The sequence below is a fragment of the Anomalospiza imberbis genome, chromosome 1 (genome assembly GCF_031753505.1).
Source record: "Anomalospiza imberbis isolate Cuckoo-Finch-1a 21T00152 chromosome 1, ASM3175350v1, whole genome shotgun sequence".
Taxonomy (NCBI): domain Eukaryota; kingdom Metazoa; phylum Chordata; class Aves; order Passeriformes; family Viduidae; genus Anomalospiza; species Anomalospiza imberbis.
The window spans coordinates 47,307,660-47,328,826 of NC_089681.1; the positions used below are offsets into that span (position 1 = coordinate 47,307,660).

At 45.6% G+C, this 21,167-nt stretch overlaps 1 protein-coding gene across 3 annotated transcripts in view; it reads right to left on the reverse strand.

The window, feature by feature from the left end:
- Window positions 1-19,427, reverse strand: part of CABLES1 (Cdk5 and Abl enzyme substrate 1) — a 71,177-nt gene extending 51,750 nt beyond the window's left edge. Inside the window, exon 1 of one of the 3 annotated variants that reach the window (XM_068190740.1) lies at window positions 18,587-19,427. In XM_068190740.1, coding sequence (XP_068046841.1) covers window positions 18,587-19,101 — 515 coding nt within the window. In that variant the 5' untranslated portion in view covers window positions 19,102-19,427. Of the gene's footprint in view, window positions 1-16,003; window positions 16,027-18,586 lie in introns of those variants that run through there. The other 2 variants (XM_068190730.1, XM_068190745.1) reach the window with 2 other exon arrangements.
- Between the last annotated feature and the right edge of the window lie 1,740 nt (window positions 19,428-21,167).

Genomic DNA, 21,167 nt, shown 5'->3' on the forward strand with positions numbered 1-21,167 from the left:
CATCTAAAACAGTCACAGGGAATAGGCTGGACTCCTTCAAGCTCAACAGATAGAGATGCCAAACAGGCCTGTGGCTAATACTGGTCACATCCAGTCTTTGGAACTTTACCATTTTTTTCTATTGGTTGAAACAATCTTTTTTTTCCCCCGGTGTTTAAAAATGACCTGACAGGATGTAAGGGACCTGCGGATGCCCTGAGGTTGATGGAATCATACTGCAGCAGCAAAGGGCAAAGGAGAAGGAGACCAACTCGTGATGATATCAGAAAGCAAATGTTGTTTCAAAGAGAAATTATGTGACTGCTGACAAATATGTGATAAAGTTATGGGGCCTTTTTTTTAAATATGGGAGAAATTAATAAATCTGACTCAAGAAAACTGCTATTGCAGGCTGATACTGGTACATGCAGAATAGCTGCATGACCACAGAAACTCCTAAGTTAATATATTGAGCCATTATGGATTGCATTTTAGGCAACTTATTTCCAGATCATTCTGATGTTTCATTTAATTGTATTAAGACAGGGTGACTGTGAGAAATGAGGAGCACAGTGGTTACACCAATTACTCTCTTTAAATTCAAGAATCATGCATATCCAGATTGCTTAATTTCTCCCATACATCTGCATTTGCATATCTTTCTTCTCTGAAGAGCTTTCAAAAGCTCAAGTTTTAATCAGAGGACTATTTTTGATTCTAATTTTCCAAGCTGCAGTAAAGCTGCTTCATGACCTAATCTGATGGCAAATGTACCATCATTATACAGTGGTTTCTAGCAAGTTGTACAATAACCAGTCATAATGTTTCTTATTTTTAATCCCTGCTACAGCAGGTGCCTTGTGTCTAATTAGAGCTATCTATCTGCAGACATTGCTTTAACTCAGACTGGCAGGTGACTTGTTGGAGCAAGTGCTGCCTGGGGTGAATAAAATACCCTGCAGGGCAGTGTCTGCAGAGCAGCCCCCTGAAACACACCCCAGCACACCAAAGCCAAGGCAGCCCTGCCTCCTTGTACACCCACCTCCGACTTTCTGCTTTTATTTTTGACACCATACACAGCAAAATCAAAAAAACTCCTATTTCATGGGGAACAGAGCATTTTGATTTGCCCAATGTTTCACTTAGATTTGACTTTCTTTTTATATACACACAAGCATACATATTCATCTCTGATATGTATGATACAAAAGATACATACTCAGGAAAACAAAAGAATGTTTCCCACTGTTTGAACATGCCCCCTTTCTGAGGAATTTTGCTTCCTGAAAAAAGTTCACAGAGTTTCCTCTGGTTTGGCTTAACAGCTTTAAATGTTGTGCTTCCAGACAGACAGAAAATCTGGCTTACCCACAGCTTCCCCCCCCACCCCTCCACATTTAAAAGGTCGCTGTTGTGACCACAAGAAAGACGGCGACCGCTGCTAAAACTTTAATCTCCCCCAAAAGTCGTAATCTTTATATAGCAAGTATAATGAGCTTTCTCAGTGACATATTTCAACAATGTTTAACAGGATTGCATAAGCAAAGTTATGTTTAAATCCACTGAAAATGCAACCCAATTCTCCTCAGTCTGCTCTGGTGATAATTAATGACAGATTTCATTAATATTCACTTACCCAAATTTTTTCTTGTAGGATTGTGTCCCACTAACACAAGGACAGCAGAGAAGAGCTGTCTTGTATTAAAGAAGCTCTGTTAGGCGTCACAGATAACATATGAAGCGTGGCCACGCTGTTCTCTATCCTCTATTACCCCTCAATTTTATTCTCTAGAAATTGTTTCAGCCGCTAGTTCCAGGCTGTAACTAGAGGAGGAGCAGGAGGTATTCTGCCACTGCTGTCAGACAAGCCAGTGGAGGACAGAAAAGGAAAAAAAAGTTTCAAAGTATTTTGTAAAGTATTCAAACACTTGGAGGTGGCAAGGTTTCACATGGGAACATCAAATTATCTATCCTATTCTTAAACAGGAACGGTCAAAAGACACTTTTTTATGTCAATGAAATTTCAGTTTCCCAGGGCAATGCAAGGATGACACCACAACAGCCTGCCTCTCTAGGGCAGGCTTCAGGAATATTGCCTCCAGCTCTGCACTTAATGCAAATGTAGGAAAAACCACATGAAGCCATATCCCCCAACCACACTCACAATCCACATCTCACCACAAAAGTCTTGATCCCAAATCTCTGCAGCAATTTGAGATCATCCCAGCTATGGGGGAGGACGGGGAAGTGAAGAGGAAAGTGGGAGGAAGAAGGAAACAGCTGCTTCCCCTTCCCAACCTGGTATTTCTTCTGAAAGCTTTGATCTCCACTTTATACATCGAGTGTAACAGGAGATACTTTCTTTTCCTCTGTCCTGCAAAATGATGGACAAAAACCTCTTTACTCTTGTAAATCATCTACCCTGTCCCTGCCAGTTTTGCTGGGGAGCTGAAACAGCATCTTTTGCTGGGCTGCAGAATCCTGTGCAAAGACAATTGTCACTCCCAGCATTTAGTTTTTATTCCCATTTGATGCCCAGTGAACTACTCCAGAGCATAACAAAAAGTCCATTAAACCTTCCACAGAAGCAAATCTTAAATTTCAAAAATATTTATCTTGATCTCAAAGATGCTCATTCTAACTTCTGACTCCACGGGCAAATGATTTGACAGACCATACACACATGAAAAATCAGAAACTGAAAGGAAATTCAGTAACACCAACCTCCCAAGCTATGGACTGAGAAGCTGGCCATGGAATTGTCTAATTTCACAAATATTCGGGAGGAAGTATGTTTTTATTTCAATTCACAGATTACAGCAACAACTGGAGAGAAATTCTTATATATAAGGCTCACAAGTTCAAGGGGCAGCTGTTTGTCCCAGCCCGACATTGCATGTTGGGACAATCCTGCAGTGCAACTGCTCAGTTTTCAAGGTACTTTTACTATTGTCAGTAAATGTGTTATTGTCAAAGACTGTTAGGTCAACCACGCCCAGGCATTTTAATCAGACACCACACAGCTGGATTCATACCCCAAAGCCAGGACTGTGGGCAGCTGTCAGCCCCACAGCCACCACAAAGCGAGCAGCTGCTGTTGGGACAAGTTTCAGCAAGAGCAGCGGTGAGCTACTCACAGGCACTGCTGTTGGTAATTCTGAAAAAGCTCCAAGCGGGATCTGAACATCTCCAGCAGGAGACAACACCCCATCTCACGACAGGTTAACAACCTGTTGGGGATTTGGCATGCCCCAGAGCAGCTGGCTGGTTTTGTTGTGACAGGCAATGGTGCCCCTGGGTCACATCCAGAGAAAGGTGTTATTGAAACAGGAGGCAATTGCCTTGCTGAAAAAGAAAAGTAATTTAAATAATAAATAAAATCAGAAGTCTCTCCTGATGGACTTCAGTATCCCAAGTTTCTGGGAGAAGAGAACAAAAGCTGTCCACACACCCAGGCCGTAACCTCAAATACCACTGGGTGGGTGGGTGGGTGGAGGAGGCGAGAACAGAGTCAAGCAGCCAGAAGGATGCACAGTTCTCCTTGCATTTCTCTTCACCCTCTCCTCAGGAACCACACTGCTGATCACTAGGGTGTGGTGACTTGTTTTCCATTTTCACATCTACCTTACCCTGGCTCCTGCTGTGGGAGATGCCAGTGCAGAGGCAACTCCCCAGACAGCCTTCCCTGCTCCTGGGGCACACTTTGGCACCTGAGCTGCCCCAGCAGCTGCATTTTCCCGTGACAGCAGGACCAAGGCCGACACTAAAAGCAGCATTGCAATGGGCACAGTTGTTACCACTTCCATGGTGACATCCTGCATTTTCCAGAGAGCCTCATCTCCATGAAAACATATACAAAAAGACTCTGCATGTGCTTATGCTGCATTCAGTATTCATTGCTGATTCTCTGAAAGTGGAAGGCATGAGAGACCTGTGACTCTGTTTAAACAACAAAAACAAAGCTAAAACATATTAAACATTCATGAATTTCTGTGAATCCTTAATGAATTTTATTTTCTGCCTTCTGTTATGTGGCTCTTTAGGGGTACTTTTTTTGTTTTTATCTTGAAAGCTAGAAACTTTGTCAAAACAGCAGAATGCAAGGGGATTAGACTGAGCATCTCCACCTCTTCTCAACAATCCATTGACTTTGAAAAGCCTCTACCATAGACTGGAAGACTCTGGAGCTGGAACTACTGGAATAACTTCCTCTGCCACAAAGATGGAGAGGAGACATAGGACGCTTTATCAGGTCATGCGAATCAGAAATGTTGCTAATGCCTCCAACCATCATGAAAAAACGTATTAAAATCTTATGCAGAAAGAAAAGATAAAATTTGAGTCCCTGAAAATGGATAATATCGATCTGGCTCCCCTACTCCATTCAGCCAATTCAATTAAGCTGCGTACTTCTGAAAACTGAAAAAATTAAATGGGGGTAATATGAGAGCAAAGGCAGACCTCTGTGCTGGCTTAACCCAGCAGCTATTTGAGCTCAAGGTGATACTTTGGGTTGTGAAATAAAATCTTGGAATTTTGAACATATTTGCTTCAGTGAGCCTCTCCTTTGGGGCCACTAATCCCTTTAATTGCCCCAAATCAGCTCGAGGCACCTCCAGGCAGAAAAATCTTTGTTCCATAAGCAGCATTATGCTGACAACAAAACCCTTAAAGGTAAAACCAGCTGAGGAAAGTCTGATAGCAGCTCATCATGTCTTCTTAGATTAAGTACATTAAAAAGAACCTAAAGCATGAAGTGCCCTGAAAAAAAATCTCCTTTTGACCCCACTTCGGATAAAAAGGATTTTTTGTCACAGACTTCAGATTTAGTGTCCAGTGCTCTTGCAGGCTACATTCAGCTTTCAGTATTACAAGAACATCTCAAAATTTTCCCTCTAAGATTTTAAAATATACTAGCCTAGTAGTGCAAAGAAGTCACTTACAGCAATAAATTGTTCCAATCCTGTAAAACTCAACACACTTCAGTATTCTTAATGAAGGTGCTAACTGCATGACTAATGATGCATTTCTGCAGAAACCTCAGCTGATGGGGCTCATGCTCAAATCAAAACTACAAAACTACTCAATTTTTACTATTTTAGGCAATGTCTTTATGAGTCAAAGGCAACAAGTTACCTGGGAAAGTAAGACTGAACATATCTGCAAGTGTTTGCAGGATCAGGCTCTATTTTTATACAGCCTTTTATCAATGACAAAAACTAATTTTAAAAATTACCTCATTCAAGAGATGGCACTAAATACAATACAAGGAAGATTTACTTTATAATAGCCTTGAGGGTGTGTTAAAACACACAAAAATCTATCTTTTAAAAAGGATTAAGACATATTTAGATGGCACAGACATGAAATGCAGCCCAACAACTCCAGTACAGATACTAATCATGTGAAATGGATAACCTCATAATATCACACATCTTAGATCATCTGACTTGTGTGTCTGTCTGCATATTCAACATCACAGCCCCAAGCTGAAAAAACAGAGACAGAGAAGAAAGAGATTCTTGTTTCCTGGTAAAGCTTCTTGCATTAAAGAACTGAATGCAGGGCAAAAGGCCCATTCAAAAACGTGTCACAAAACACTTCACCACAGACCTAGGAGCTTTGTTGTGAGAGGAGAAAGGGGAAGAAAAAGGATTTTGAACAATATTGACTAATGGGATTATGCATAAACAATGGTTTCCCATTCACAACACCCTCCTGGGGAGCTGAACACAAGCTCAATTTTACCTGTGCCAGTAACAGTTACATCGTTTTCTGACAGATATTAAGCCAACAGGGTACAGACCACAAAGCTGCTACCAAAAATACTTAATCTTGCAAGGAGGATATCAGACAGGCAATTAAACTAACAGTAATCCTCCCCCAAACATTACGTTTTATCAACTGTAAATGTACATCCGCAAATCTCTCTGCTTTAAGTAGGAGCCCATGAAACTTACACTTTTGTAGAGTATTTTTGGTAATTTAAAGCTCTCAAATTATATGTAATGCAATACCTGGGTAAGTAATACACAGAAAATAGTATCATGATGACAGTGTAACAACACATGAATACAAACTGTTCAGCTTCCTTTTTGAACTTGCTTGCATGCAAAATCTTTTCTGTATTCATATTAGAGAGAAGGGGTATAGAGAAAGAGGCCCTAAGACTGAGTATTTCTTCCCATCTTTTTAATATATGAACTAATTTTTCACCTAACCACAGCAAGCATACATTCTTTGAAGGTTTTTAAGAAAAATAAAGATAAAAAATGGAGAACAAATTTGGGAGTAGAACTGCTGCAGCTCTAGACAGGAAAAACAGTGTTTTAGCAACCAGAAAAACTTATTCATGCACCTCACAGAGTAAATTCAGCTATGAATACAGAATAAACATCCTTGATTGTACTAATAAGAACAAATATAATCTAGACACACAGCTATTGTTTGAAGAAAAGCACATCCAAAGCCTTCACAGTGACAACTCCAGCCCCCTGCCATGCGCAGACTGTCAGGACAATGTCAGCAAGGAAAAGGATGGTCAAATAATGTGATGGTCACCACCATGTGCCTGTGGTGAAGCTTTCCAGGGCAAGGAGGTGTCAGGAGGCTGCAGCAGTGGGGAGGGGAGCAGACATTGGGTGTGCAGCCAGGGCTGAGGGTCCCCCACAGGCGTTGTTGTGGGGCAGTGGTAATTGGGATACTCGATCCTGACAGCAGGAAACCATCTCCAAAAATTCAACAAGTAAAATGCGGGATGCAAGTGCTAACAAAGCAGCACTCAGCTACCTGTGACAGAGCAACAAGGAGAACTCTGAAGATTTCCTTTCCTGGCAGGATCTGCTAACTGCTATTTGGATAACAGGAGATTCATATGCCTTTATTCTTTGTTTTGAAGCAGCAGGACCTTAATAATCTGTCCAGATATGGAACCAAAACCACACTTCTGCTGCTGTCTCTGCAACTGGCCGAGAACCCGCAGCATTTTCCGTCCTTCTCGGTAGTCTCTGCAAAGGAAGAAGGTTGAACAAAGTGCCACTATATGAGGGCCATGGCCCCCACAGCAGCAGGAAAAAAAACAGATTATGCAAAACTTGCACTGTTTTGCTTCTGTCACCCTTTGCCTCCTTAGACCTGAACAATAATGAGCTTGTCTAGCATGGAGGAAAGGGTGGAATGGCTTTGTGCTTGGATGGGTCAGAACAGATAAATGCAGAGATGTGCTTGCCAAACCCCACTTGCATCTGGCTGGAATAAGGAAGAAACACAAAGGTGTTTCTCACAAGGGTGAGAAGCTGCAGACAGCAGCACCAAGAGAAGACCACAACCCTCCCCCTCTGTGCCTTGGTGTGGCTCCCCCTGGCAAATCTCTGGAGAGATACATGAAGGCTCATTTGGTAGCTTCCTACATAGAAGTCACAGGTAAAATTTTGCCTTATTGCTTGCACTGAAAGTGAAATCAGCTATACTTTGTATAAAAGCAGGACTGTTTATTTTCTTTTGATTAAAAAGTGAGCCCCCCTTGCCAGACCACACAAACAGAAACCACTACTTCCTCAGTCACTGCATGTTCACATCTAAAAGAAGCCTTGGACAAGGGTAAAACCATGCTGGGTATGACATCAGACCTCTTACATTGATCAAGCTCACAAACTGCCATCAGCATGTGATGGCAGTTTTGAAATTTTGGTTTTCCCGTTTCACCTTTTCCACTCAACAGACAGGAAATATGTCTGTTAATGTGAACAACTGAATAAAAAAAACGTAATATCAATTTTTTTCAGAATCTACCACATTACAAAATTAAAATCTAGAGAGCCCACAACTGACCAGTAAAAAGAAAACAGATCCCTCCCCACCTGTCCAGGGATGTGATGTGAATCAAGTTTTCACTACCATAACCCCTCATCTTGGAAAGTAGATGTGAGTGTCAAGAGCTTCTCAAAAGATAGTTTCTTCTAACATATGAAAATTACACAAAAAAAAAAAATCCACAAAAGCCAGACAAGACCATGTTGAAATATTCCTGGGGAATCATACAAAAGAACTGCAACAACTGCAAGGTAAGTGCCAGTTACACAAAAGACTGCCACCCTTGACTGTTGCTATCACATTCATTTATCCAGTAAGATATTCAAGATATGCAATTGCTCCAAGGGTTGGAAATACTACCTCTGCACTTAAAATAGAAAAGACAGGCCTAATCCTGTTCTCATTTGTACCTGAGCAACCCTGCAATTAATTCAGAGGTTGGTTGTTTTCAGATGCCTTCATTTTTGCAAACAGGCAGTGGCTTACAAGTGCTTTTTCACACCAGCCTCTTTGCTCTCTGCCCATCCTCAAGGGAGTGAATTCCAATTACAATCCACACCCTTCTGCAGTGCCCTATTGCACTAAACAGGTCTTGGGCTTGGGGCTTAGCTCCTAAGGAATATGGAGGAGTAATGGCATTTTGTATAGCACTGAGCACAGCACCGGTACTGCACTGGGAAAAACATCCTCGCTCTTGCTGCAATGCTACATCTTCCAGGAGAAGAAAGCCTGCGAGCTCACAAACACACTGTGAGAAAATACACATTTCCATTCACATCATCTATTCAACCTTCCCACAGAGCGTGAGGGCAGCAACAGAAAATACTGCCTTGAAAGTGCCTGTTCAAGGGTGCCGGCAAATTCATACAATTTGCGGTTTGTATTTTCAAATGCATCTGCTCAAAGTTGCTCCCTGTTGCACCCTAGCACCATCTTTGACTTGAATAGCCTTACATCAATAATGAAACTAATGAACACACAAGAAACGAGTAGTTCTAATAATCTCTTTAAAACAAAAGCCTGGGACAATGAAGTCTGTTCCTCAAAACAAATGTGTGCAGTCACTTCCTACTTGTGAGGCTGCTCTCGAGTTCTGCAGTACCTGGAGTGCCTTCTAAAATAGAAGAATATTTTATCTTGAGGCAAGTCATGCACATGGAAAAATACGGATTTTCCAAATAAATCTCAAAGGCCACAATGGAGGTACTTGACAGTGGCACTTTGTGATCTGCTGTAAATAATTCTGCCTTTTTAAGCAACCACCTCTGAGCTGCCACTTCTTTTGGATTAGCTTATGCTAAAAAATGGGATTCTACAAAGCAGTGAACACCACCAATGAAAAATCAAACCCAGTTTTGCTTTAGGAAAACAGCCTCATAAAATTAAGGAGGTTCCACAATGCTGAAGACAGAAGGCTACATGAACTGTTTTTAAAAATACCAACACAATCCTTTGTGCTTTAAAGGCCACGCTTCCAAGTCTATTAATAGCAGACGAAGAGTTTTCCACACCTTTTTACATAACCTGATGCAGCACCTGCATGATGCACCTACCTAAGCCTGCACTTTGCACTGTAGCACCTGAAAGCTGTTTTGCCTCTCTTCCTATTATCCAAAAAACATCTCCATGTTTTCCAGTCAGAAACGGTATCATTCACTTAACTAAATTCAGGGAACTGCGGAGTGTGCTTGTAACTACCAAACCTCCTCAACTGTGCCCATGTCCCCAGGTATCAAGATGGGTGTCTTCATTTTCAAGTAGCTGTCACCTAATAAGGACTTCACTCCTTGTTGTGCACATCCACCACACCCCATGGACACGTGGACAATACTTCTGTCACCCAGCATTTGTCTGGGTGTAGCTGATTGCAACCTTGACTGGAAAAGGAGGCAATTCTTCTCCTTTTATGTTGGATCTGTAGGTCCTAACAGAGGTGCAGAAGCAACAGGAAAATAAGTTTGACAAAAGACAAAGAATGAAGTTGGTGAGTTAAAACCCCAGAAAGATATTTTCAAGACACATTTCAGACCACAGCTGACATCTAGCTTCTGCTTTATGCTCCACCCTTCACACAGCTTGAGTACAGTGAGGTGGGGACTGCAGGTTCCTAGAACAGGGAGCAATGTCCTGAACAGGGAGCAATGAGAGCTTTATGAAGTGTAGGTATGGGCTGCACTTGTGCATATGCAAATGTCTGTACGTGATCCAAGCAGGCCTGAAGGCAAAGGACCTTCCTCGTCATTTGCCTCTTGGCTCCCCCTTTCTCCATCCCTACATGTGCTGGGGGTACCGCATGAAACCAGACAACCCTCCAGCTGCCACAGTGGTCCTCCCTCACTGCCAAAGGCATCCTGCATCCTGTCTCCTTGGGGCAGTGAGGCTCTGCTCTCCCCTCCTCCAGCACCATGCACCCAGGAAACTCAAATTCAGCAGCCCTCTTTCTGAAGCAGGCTGGCAAAGCTGTGCTGCTTGCACCCTTCTAAGGGCATACTACGAGGCTGGGGGTGGAATCCACCTCTCTGCTAGCAGCTGCAGTGGGCAACAGACTGCTCCAGTACTGTGAGTTATCTCTGTGAAAAGCAATGGTAATCATGATGAAATTAAATTCATGCCACTCTGCCAGCATGTACACCTCCTGTCAAAAAGAGAGAGAGCTCAGGGTCTCTTGCCTTCTCCTCTCCCCTTTCTGGTATATGAACCTCTGTGTCATCCAACTGTGTCAGAGGGCTGGGATATCTCCCTGCACTTCCAGCCATGGCAGACCTACCAGAAACAATGATGCTGGAAATGCTGGAGCTTTCCACATTTGTCCATTCAATTTCCTCACCAGAAGTTACTAACCCTGTTAGCCACCTGCAGTGGCTCTTTCTTCATTCTGGAATGGGAAAGGAAATGATGCCCCACAGAAGGGAGAAGATAGAGAGAAACCTGTCACCAGCCTTCCCACACTACAGAAGACACAAGCAGCAAGGACAGCAAAGGTGCCTGTGGTTGGTACCTACTGAGGCTGCACCACTACCACATCCCAGTATCACTTCTCTGTCCCTTGTGCACACAAAAAAACCTACAGGTATGACCTGCACAGTCATGGGTGAAGCCACATACAGCAAACAGCATATGGATGGCAGAAAAAAACGGCTTAATGCAAGCAGGCTGCTAACCCAGTAGCACTGATGAATTTTTGGTGCCCAGCATTCTACCCAAAACCCAGAGAAAGGGAAAAGCAAGTTCAAGAGCTTCATCCCTGTTTGTTTCATACAGCTCAGTTCCAGCTACATGGTGCAGAAAGAAGTCATCATAATGTCACCTTACAGATTTTTCCTGTTACACAATAAGGGGATTTTTTTTTCAGGAAAATTGATGCTTCTTTTAATGCCTTTACCAACAAACTGATGTGCCTATGTCTGATTTGCTTTGACAGCATGTAGATTTGAAAACTTAATCATATTTACCTTGGTAATATGATTATCTCTAGGAGCACAAAATGCAATCCATTGTTGACTGAAAAATTATCATACACTTCCCTAGCTTTCCATTTTTAATCCCACCAATACTATAGAGTCAAATCCCTGATATTGCAGAGATTTACTTACTAGCAAAACATCATATACTGGTGCTTGATTTAACTGAGTAGTCTTGTATATAAGTAAACATACAGCCCAGGCTTTTCAGGATCTTTTGTCAGAGAGGACATACCTTCCTTTGTCATCCAAGAAGAGTGGAAAACATATTTCATTTGTGGTGAGTGAATCCTTCCCCAAAACTCAATTTTACAAAATTGCAAGCCTGATCTATAACAACACAGGGGGAAGCACCACTGCTTCCTAAGAACATGCAATTGTGCTTTATGTTCATAGATGAGGTGAAGGTTATTTTATTTTTTTTTAATACTTCTTCTAGCAAAGAAGATAGCCTTTGCTTCACTTCTCAATTTTCCACAACAGAAAACCTTCCTTAGGCAAACACCCTGAAACACTGCTTCTAAAAGCAGCGCTGGCTTTGAAACACCTCATGAGAACAGAAAATACATTTAGCATTGATGACAGGAAAGCAGTTGCTACGAACAAAACACAGTAGCCCTTGTAAAAGAACCTCACAGTTCTTTAAATATGTATCCCCCTAAATCTGCATACTGCACACTGAAAAGCAAACTCCGAGAGTCCTAGAAGTTTCCCACTGGCACATCACATTTTCTCCAACTACCGTTAAATTTTCTTCTGCTAAATGCTCTACCAGTCTCTCTATCCTACCCGTGCAGGAAAAAAAAAAAAAAAAAAAAAAAACCTGAAAAAACAAAACAAACAAAATCCACCCCACCAAAAAAAAAAAACAAACCACCACAAAACCCCCAAAACTCCTGAAAGCCCTTCCTATGAAAACAAACACCATTCCTTAAATTTCTCAGCATGTTATTTGCAAATGACAGGCCAGCAAGCAGATACTCTCCATATGCCAAATTATGTCATTTCCATTTTCTAGAAAGAATACTTCTCACAGCAAACTGGCACGGGTTTTTTCAGTTGGTTGTGAAAAGAGCCAGCTCTGTGTCTTGCTGCACCTGCTGCGTTGCTAAGTCTGGTATCTGGTGGCAGCCCCACAGACATCCACAGCAATTCTGGGTCCAGAAAAGAGTTTGTCATAAAGGCTGAGTACACCCTCAGAGGTACTGGCAAGTGTTCAGGGGTGAATTCTGTGGATATTTGCATATAGATTTCTGTAGACACCAGCTTGTCCCATTTGCAAATAGAATCTGCTTTCCCACGCTTCGTAAGGGACAAGCTGGTGCCTACAGAAGTTTCAGTGTATCCAAGTCCCAACATATAAACCAAACTTCTGCATTTTTAGGTTAAAGTATAAAGAGTAGCCTTTTCATTTGTGTAGTGAGAACTTACACTACAAAAGTACTACAGCTGAAATCAGAGGGAAAAAAATTAAAATAAAATAAACAAATCAAGATTTGGTTCTTCTCATCTTTATCTTCCATCATACTCACTGCACTACTGAGTCTCCAAACAGCCCACCTGATATTTACGTTTTTGAAACAAGGAAATCACAGAATTAGTAGAGGATTGGGTTTTTTTTTTCTTTTCAGAAAGCACACTTGGCAATCTCATAATTGTGTTTTAGGTGTTTTGAACTGTTCCAAGCTAAGCAGTATCTTCTGCCAGAAGAATTCTCAAAGTCATAATAATTGCAGACTAAAGCACACTTCATATTCAAAAGCTATCATTAAACTATGATCTGTCATTATCCTATTTATCTACCATGGAACTATGTTTTTGTGATGGTCTGGAGGGCTAGTGACTCACACAGCTGCTACCAATCTTCACTATTTCAAGGTGCTTTCAACACTACTATGGTGCAGACGAAAGCTGTGTAGCAGGCTTCTAAGGAAAAGATCCAGTTTGGCTTCCTGCACAGGAGCTTTGCAGGTAAAGAAAAGGGTGAAAAGAAAGATCAAGTAGTGGAAATGCACCCAGCACATAAGCAAACCTGCTGAAATTTGCTCCTTCTGCTCTCCTGACAGCTAATGAGGGGTCACTGCACACCAGCCAAGCACCTGCATGGTATAACCACAGCACCTCCCGTGGCAGGGCTGCACCTAGAAAGCTTTGAATTGGCAGCCAGGGAGGGCAAACAGGACTTTTCATGTGTTACCAGCTCAGGTTTCCTTACGGGGGTTAATATGCACCCAAACCAGGTATATCCCTCTCATCTGTCCAGCTCTAAGGCTGCCTGACTCTGAAGCCTATGGAGTCCTGAGGCTCTGGCAGACACAGCTGCCTCTCAGCATCTGTCCCTCTGTGAAGCTCTCTAATTAATTCCTTAGTACTCATGAACACCATGTTCTGTCCCACTGTTCTACTCTTCAGAATTGACAGCAAAGGGAATTTTTCCTTGTCTGATGAATATTAACCTTTTTTATCTGACAGAGATGCTCACTAAATAGTATAATAAGAGCCTAAAATATGCCAGAACAAATTTCTGCAGGATTTGTTTTTAAAAGCTTGTGTACTAAGGGAACAAGGGTGCTGCATCTATGGTGTCCATCCATGTGTGTGTCATCCTGCTCCAATCACTTCTCAACCTCTGGTCAGCTTCAACGAACACCTGGAAGACAACCCCATTTGCACCAGTTTCAAAGGAAGTAACAGAGGGAGGCACAAACATCTGTGCCCTGAATTGGCTGGCAGAGACCAGGGGTGGTGAAAGCCGGTCCGTGTGATGTGGGGCTGGCCACGCTCAGCACCTGCACAGCTCAGGGAGCCCAGCAGCATCAGTGAGTGCCCCTGCACGGCTCTTGGGGAGCGTGAGGACCCAGCCTCTCAGCGTGCTCGTGCTGAAGGACGTGGGTGCGCCCAGCACTCCTTATGTCCTCCTTAGGACTCATGGAGGATCCTGTACACTGTGTGCTCCTTCTGAAACAGCCCTTATTACCTGAGTCTAAACCCTGCTGTTGAACATTTCCCCCCACTTCAGGGAGGCACGGGAATTTAGCCTCCTGAAGTGACAGCTGAAGTCAATAAGCATCCCATTCTTTAGAGCCAGCAGCTATCAGTGGTACAAGGTCACACACCTAAGAAAAGACTTTGTTTAGCATGTGCACTTCCCATTGACTTCTCAGACCATTAAATCACTGTTTTCATGCTATGCTTGTATACACCATTCTGAAACTCAGGCTGCCCAAAGGGCTTTAGGTTGAGGGAATTAGCAGAGTGTCCATCACACACTAAAGGGCTGATGTGCTTCCAGCGGCTCACAGGCCACCTCCTGATGCTGGGATGACCCCACGGGGCAGAGGGTGCCCCCAGCTCGTTTTCTGCTCCCCTTTCAGACTCTGCCTGTAAGATACTTGTTTCTGAAAGACTCTTCTTTTGTCTCTTACATGTTCAGTTTGGAGGCATCTTCTGCTGTGGGCTGAAACTGCACTGCCTGCCTGCCCAAGGCCATGGAGAACTGGATTCTGACCTCTCAGCCCTCCATCACAAATACTTAATGGCAGGATTCAGCATCCTGGAGGCTTCCTCCAGCACTAACAACCTACTGAACTTTGCAAACCCTAAAAAAGTCAAGCAAGTCAACCATTCCAGCATCTCCCTTCATTGCATCTCTCCAGAAGATAAATACTGAGGCCAAATGCAGCTCTGTCCTTTCTAACAGGTAGAAATAAATTAAATTTTCACAAGCTTTACTAACTATAAATTAATTTTAAAATTAATCAGGAAATGAGATATATTGTAGGTCAGTAAATTCTGAAGAAAAATCGATTTGGACCATGATAACCTCAGTGTCCTTCTGAGTGGACCTCTCCTCAGTGATTACTCAGCAGATACTCTCTCCTTGCTTCCCAGCACCTGCTGCTCCCAGAAGGAATTCTTCTGCCCATCTGCCTTCAAACCTGATGTAGTGACACAGACAAATGCAACTGTAAGCAACGTTTGAACTCCAAATCTAATCACTTTTTCTGTTTTGCTTCCTTAGCAAAAAAAAAAAAAAAAAAAAAAAAAAAATCCAAAACCAAACAATACAAAAAAAGGGCATGCGCTTGTTTCTAAACACATGGCCCACTAGAAAAGGAAACTTCACATATGGAAACAGCAATACTTTTCCCAAAGAAAACTATGGCAAGATGAATTCCAGGCATACACAAAACCAGGTACCTGGACCATCCCCTAATCCACAGGATGTGCAATTATTTTAAACCAGTGTTGCTGAAACCTGGTTTCACAGAACTCCTCATTAATTTCAGATTGTTCTATTAAAATTAATTATAGTTTTAAATGAAAGAAACCCTGGCCCTAGCTTCTAATAAACTAATGTCCTTGTCCGCATATTCACCACAAATTGAAACAAACCCCTGCAGGAAGACCGGAGCCTTTGGCACCAACCACCCAACTTCTGAGCAAGCCTATTTTTTGCCATTTACATATAATTACATACTAGCCTCCAAGCAGCTAGAAGCTCCATGCTCCTTTTTTGTATCGTTTGTTTCTTGTGAATATACATAGAGCACAAACCCAAACCACACTAATGATAACCTTGTTAAATATAAACTAGTATGCAATTAGACAAACTGCTAACACAAACAAAAAAGCCAGGGAACTCTGGTTATATGTTCACAATGGTTTTGAAAGCCAAATAAAATTAACAACATAAGGCAACCTGTCTTGCCTGATACTGTAACAGAAAAAGGTTTCATGTAATAACTTACATGTCTCAGGACAGAGGACTAGTCTGTCAAACAACTCCTCAAACTCAATTTCTAGCTCACTCACTGCAAGGAGAGCAGAAGGGTGGGAGGAAAGGCAGCCGGTGCACACGTGAACTACCAAAAAATCTGATTTTCCTCTCTGCCTCATCCTTCAGATGAGCTAATGCCTGTCCCTGAGCAGGTGCTGTGACTTTCACCCTGTAGTCCTGAGAAGGGCTGGCTGTGTGCTGGGAATTTGGCTCCTTCCTCTCCATTAAGAGAGTAGCAGAAGGGCTGCTCGAACCCTCTGTTCTTGGGCTTGTGCCAGCCCGGTGCATGCCTGTGATTTAACTTCTGTGCAGCCAAGGCTGAACCCAGCAATCAGAGCTCCTACCACACCTTTTCATTAAAAAGATGAGCCACTAACATTCTGTGCGACCTCCATGGTCTGCAGCTGCCTGGTGTTTGAAAATATATACCTCTTCCAGAACAGAAACAGATCTACTGAAGGCAAAGTCTGCTCCGGACTGCACACGTGCAGCATCACGACAGCCAGCAAAGGCAGGGGACATTACCCAGAGCTCTCCCGCACCAGGGCTAGCCTTAAGTGAGTGCTACAATGGAGAGCCTCATACTTGTCAGTGGAGTAATGCAAAGTCCCCACCATAACTGAATCTAGCTCTCAACAAAACAAAACAGCATAAGAAAACCAGCAGCCTGCTTTCCTTACAGTCTGCATCACAAGAAAATATACAGCACAAATGACAGCCACTACAGGACTGGAGGAGCATCCTGGAAGGGTTTTCTTAGGTGACTTCCCTTGCCATAGACTTGGGTTATCCATGCAGTTTGTTTGCATGCTAGCAGCGCAGCTGAACTTGCAAGACTCTGGGTTTTTAGATTGTAAACAACAAGAATAATTACCTTTCCCTCTTAAACTCCACTCTGTTCTCATGTAATAAAAAAACCCAAATGAACAAACAAACAAAAAAACCCAACAGGTTGTGGAAGGAAATATTCAGGAAGTGGCAAAAAGGAGCAAGGGGAAAAATGACTGGAAGAGGAAGGGCTAAGTGAAGTGATATCTGTGAGATCAAAGCGTGCAAGAAACAAAAGCCAAGGATGATCCCTGGGAATCAAGAAAAGTAATACTGGAATCCTGCATCACTAATAAACTCACTAAGTAGAAGGTCGAGAAGAACCCAGTCTCTTGAATGCTAAGCTCAAAAGCAGAAAAGCAATTCCCAAATCATGGTCTGTGGGTCACTTCTCCCCCACAAGGCTGTGGGCAGAATCACATCACAGACTGAAATGCACAAGTGTGAGCGTGTGTGTGACACAGCTGTGCAGTTGATCCACTGAGCAATTAGAGGGTTGTCACTGCAGAAAATGTTTTGAGAGACACATGACTGGGAGAACGGTGGTAACTCATCAGCAGGCATGCTACTTGGGGTGGTGGGGCTCCCTCCAGCACAGCACCTGAAAAGGGGCTCCAAAAAGCCACCAATACAACCCAGATGGAAGGGGGGGGGGGGGGGGGGAACCAAACAAACAATGGGGCATGCAGCTAAGATAACCTTCCCCTGGAATACTTCCAATTTCTCCAAGCTGGTTGGTTTTGAAAGGGACTTTTCTACAGCGATCTATGCTCAATTACCCTTATAAACCCTTGCAATAACATGTGACTCAAAGTCTACCTATTTGTCCAAGGGAGAAACTAGGAGGGAGTGTGGCAAATGGGGAATGTGGGAGTGGCTGCCGATGTGGGCTTGGGGAGCACAGTCATTTCCTCCAGCTTCTTCCCCCCTCCGTCTTTGGTATCTGAGTATATTGTTAAGGAAGCGAAGGAAGGTGATTTTGTATCCACAGGCATTCACACATTTTTACATGATTGCAGCTTCTTAGCCAGAAGCCTCAGTTTGAGAGCTGAAGCAGGTGAGGTTGTTCCTTTGGGAATTAAAAGGCAAAAGAGTACCCGGCGGCAAGAAACGACCCAGAGGAACAAAGTGCTTGGAGATAAAGAGCTTATTTAGGGTGGTAGCGAGACGCTGCTTAAACCACGCGCTCACACAGTAATCCGTGGATTTCGATGCAAAGATTTCCTACCCCTTTGTGGGCTACCAGATCTGGCTACAGCTCACTTGACTCAGAGCCGGTTCTCAGTCTGCTGTCTATAGGACAGGCAGCACGACGGGCTGAATGCACCAGCAGTCGGGAGAGCGGGGTGACAGCCGCTGCGCAGCTGGGCTGGGCTGCGGCGGGGCACGGCGGCTGTGCAGCCGCACGCCCGCACTGCTGAGCGGGAGAGAAACTTTCAGCTACTCGCGCTCAGCGAGCGACAGGCTGCTGCCGCCCGGGAGGCTCGGGCACCTCCGCTGACCTTCCACTGCACGTTCGCACATCCCTGCCGCCGCTCCCCCGGCCGGACGGCAGCGGAGCCAGCCCCGCAGAGGGAGGCTCCCGCCCCGCGGCTATCGGGCCTCCCTGCCCACGGCTTCCCCCGGCCGCCCGGCGGCCGTGCCCACCCTTACCGAGCCCATCGCCATCCTGCGCATCCCTCATCCCCGCACGCCGAGCATCCCTCATCCCCGCGGCGCTGCTTACCGGGACCGCTGCAGGTCGAAGGCGGCGGCGGGGCCGGGCTGCCCCAGCTCTCCGCTGCCACCGATGCTGCCCTGGGGGCTGGTGCGGCCGAAGGGCGCCGGCAGCACCCCCGCCGTGAAGGAGTTGAGGCGGCCGCGGCTGCCCGCCGCCGCGGCGCCCAGGAAGACGGCGGGCGGCACCTGCACCGCGGCGAAGGCGTCCTCCTCCTCCTCGTCTTCCTCCTCCTCCGGGGGCTCGGCGGGCGCCGCCGGGGGGCTGCCCAGCCGCGGCGGCGGCTGCGCCTGGCGGGGCCGGGCGGCGGGGCCGTCGTTGCCCGGCGGCGGGGGCCGCCCGTCGAGGGAGATGCTGGTGAGGAAGGAGAGCGCGGCCTGCCTGCGGCGGGGGTCGCTGCGCGCCGGCGGCTGCGGCGGCCCCGGCGGCGGCTGCGGCGCTTTCCTGGGGCAGGGCTCCGCCGGCGGCGGCAGGGGCCCGGCGGCGGGACTGCCAGGGCTGGCGGCGGTGGCGGCCGCCGCCATTGTCGGCCGGCTCCCCCTCCCCTCGCCGCTGGCCGGGCGCTGCCTCTCGCTGCCGGCCCGTCAGGCGGGCGGGCGGCGGGGCATGGGCGCCGCGGTCCCTGCGGGGTGCATGGGGGTGTCGAGGGGTGCGCTCCGCCCGGCCGCGCCGCGCTGCCCCGGGCCCCTGCCGCCCGCCCGCTCCGTATTTATAGGTGCAGCAGCCGCGCCGCCGAGCGCCCTGTGCAATAACACGGCAATCACGTGTGGGAAACGGGGCGCTGGAGGAAAACAAAAGCCCGGCCAGCAGCCCGGAGGAGGAGGGAGAAGGGTGGGTCTCGGCTAGCTCCCTCCTTTCAACCTCTCTTTTTTTTTTTTTTTTTTTTTTTTTTTTTTTTTTTTTTTTTTTTTTCTTCCCTTTCACCCCCTTCCCTCCTCCTTCCTCCTCCTCTTTTTCCCTTCCTGGATGCGTGGGGGCGGGCGGGAGCCGGGGAAGGTGGAGTCTGTGCCCGTAGTACTCGGCACATGGCTCTCGGAGCCCGGCACAGACCGCCCCGGACCCAGGGCTGCTGCTCGGCCCGTCTGCGGCACTGGGAGCAGCACTGGGAGCGGCACCGGGATGCAGCCGAGCTGTGCCAAGTGGCCCTGGCGCTGTCCGCTGGTTTTCCCGGGTGGGGGCTGGTGCCCGGGGCAGACGCTGGTAGTGCTCGATGGGCACGGAGGACAGTCGGGGACGGGGAGCGGCCCTTGGGGATGCGCTTGAATGCCGACAGTGCGTCCTGCGATGCGGCAAGCCTGGGCTGTCCCGGTACCTGCTGCCCCTGCTGCAGTCTGAGGGGTGCGAGTGCCTCTGTGTCTGCAAGTAACATCTCACGGGCTCCCTAAAACATTAAAGCAACCTCCTCCCCAGCCTTTCCTTCAACTCCGTCCCCAACCCTTCCCTCTCTCCTGCGCCAGAGAAAGCACATTTGCTTTGCTCTTTCCCAAAAGGGCACATAGCCCAAGCCCCGGATATCTGCATTCGTGTCGTCCCAAAGTAAAGGCTGTTGAGCAGCTGACTGCAGGTCTGCCCGCTGCCTCTGTCTGCAGCTGTGGCTCGCGAAGGCGGGTGGCCAGTCCACCTCGGCATCCAGCTCCTTCATTCCTTCATTACTTTATTGTGATCAACCCAACCGTGCTCCAAGCGTGCTTGTCCTGTGATGATAATTTCATCAACGGCTTATGTAAGGGTTGGATAACAGATACATACAAACAGAGGAGCATATGGTTGTCGCAAGATAGCAACACGCGCTTTCTTCATAAAGCATTACAATGGCTTGTATTACATTCCAGTTATAGCTGGTGGATGACTCACAAGCCATCCCAAACTGTCACAAAATATTGTGATGTCTCCTACAATTTTATCAAAACCTTGCTAATTTGATGATTAAAAAAAAAGATTGATCAGAAAGGAGAACCCAATCCCATTGTTAGAGGAAACTATGGACCCAGGTATGTGTTCCTCTCAAAAGTGATATTTTGAATATTCAAAGATCTTAGAATCATGTTCTGTGACTTGGATTTACTTCTGAATCTCTGGCCTCTACTAACACTGAGTACCACAACCCCTAAATTTAGGCACCAAATCTCTGGGGTGTGCTACTTTTTTGGTAAGGGACACTGCATGGGCAGCATCCTGAGCAGGAGCAGTGAGGAAGGGAAGGGGAAATGATGGAGGAAAGAGATGTTTTCCAGATCACACCTTCTTAGAGACGTAGGTGAGTGCTATTTTGAGATGGACATTCTCATTTCAGTCTGCTCTCTTGAGATTTACACTGATTTTGTCTTTCTTATCAGAGGATACTTCTGTGCCTGTCCCTGTGGCAGGGATGGATCATTTGGATGGAAAGTGGGTAGGCCAGAGTGCTAAACTCTCCTCCCTAGAGAAATGCCTAACTGACATGTCCCATCTATTGGAAGGATGCTCTGTACCCCTGTGGTTGCAAAGTGGTTCCTTCAAACTTCTGTTTTGGAGAGGAAGGCTGAGAAATTTCAGGCCTGCCACTTTCATTTGATGGCAGTGCCTTTTCCTGACCGAAGGCATTGTCCCT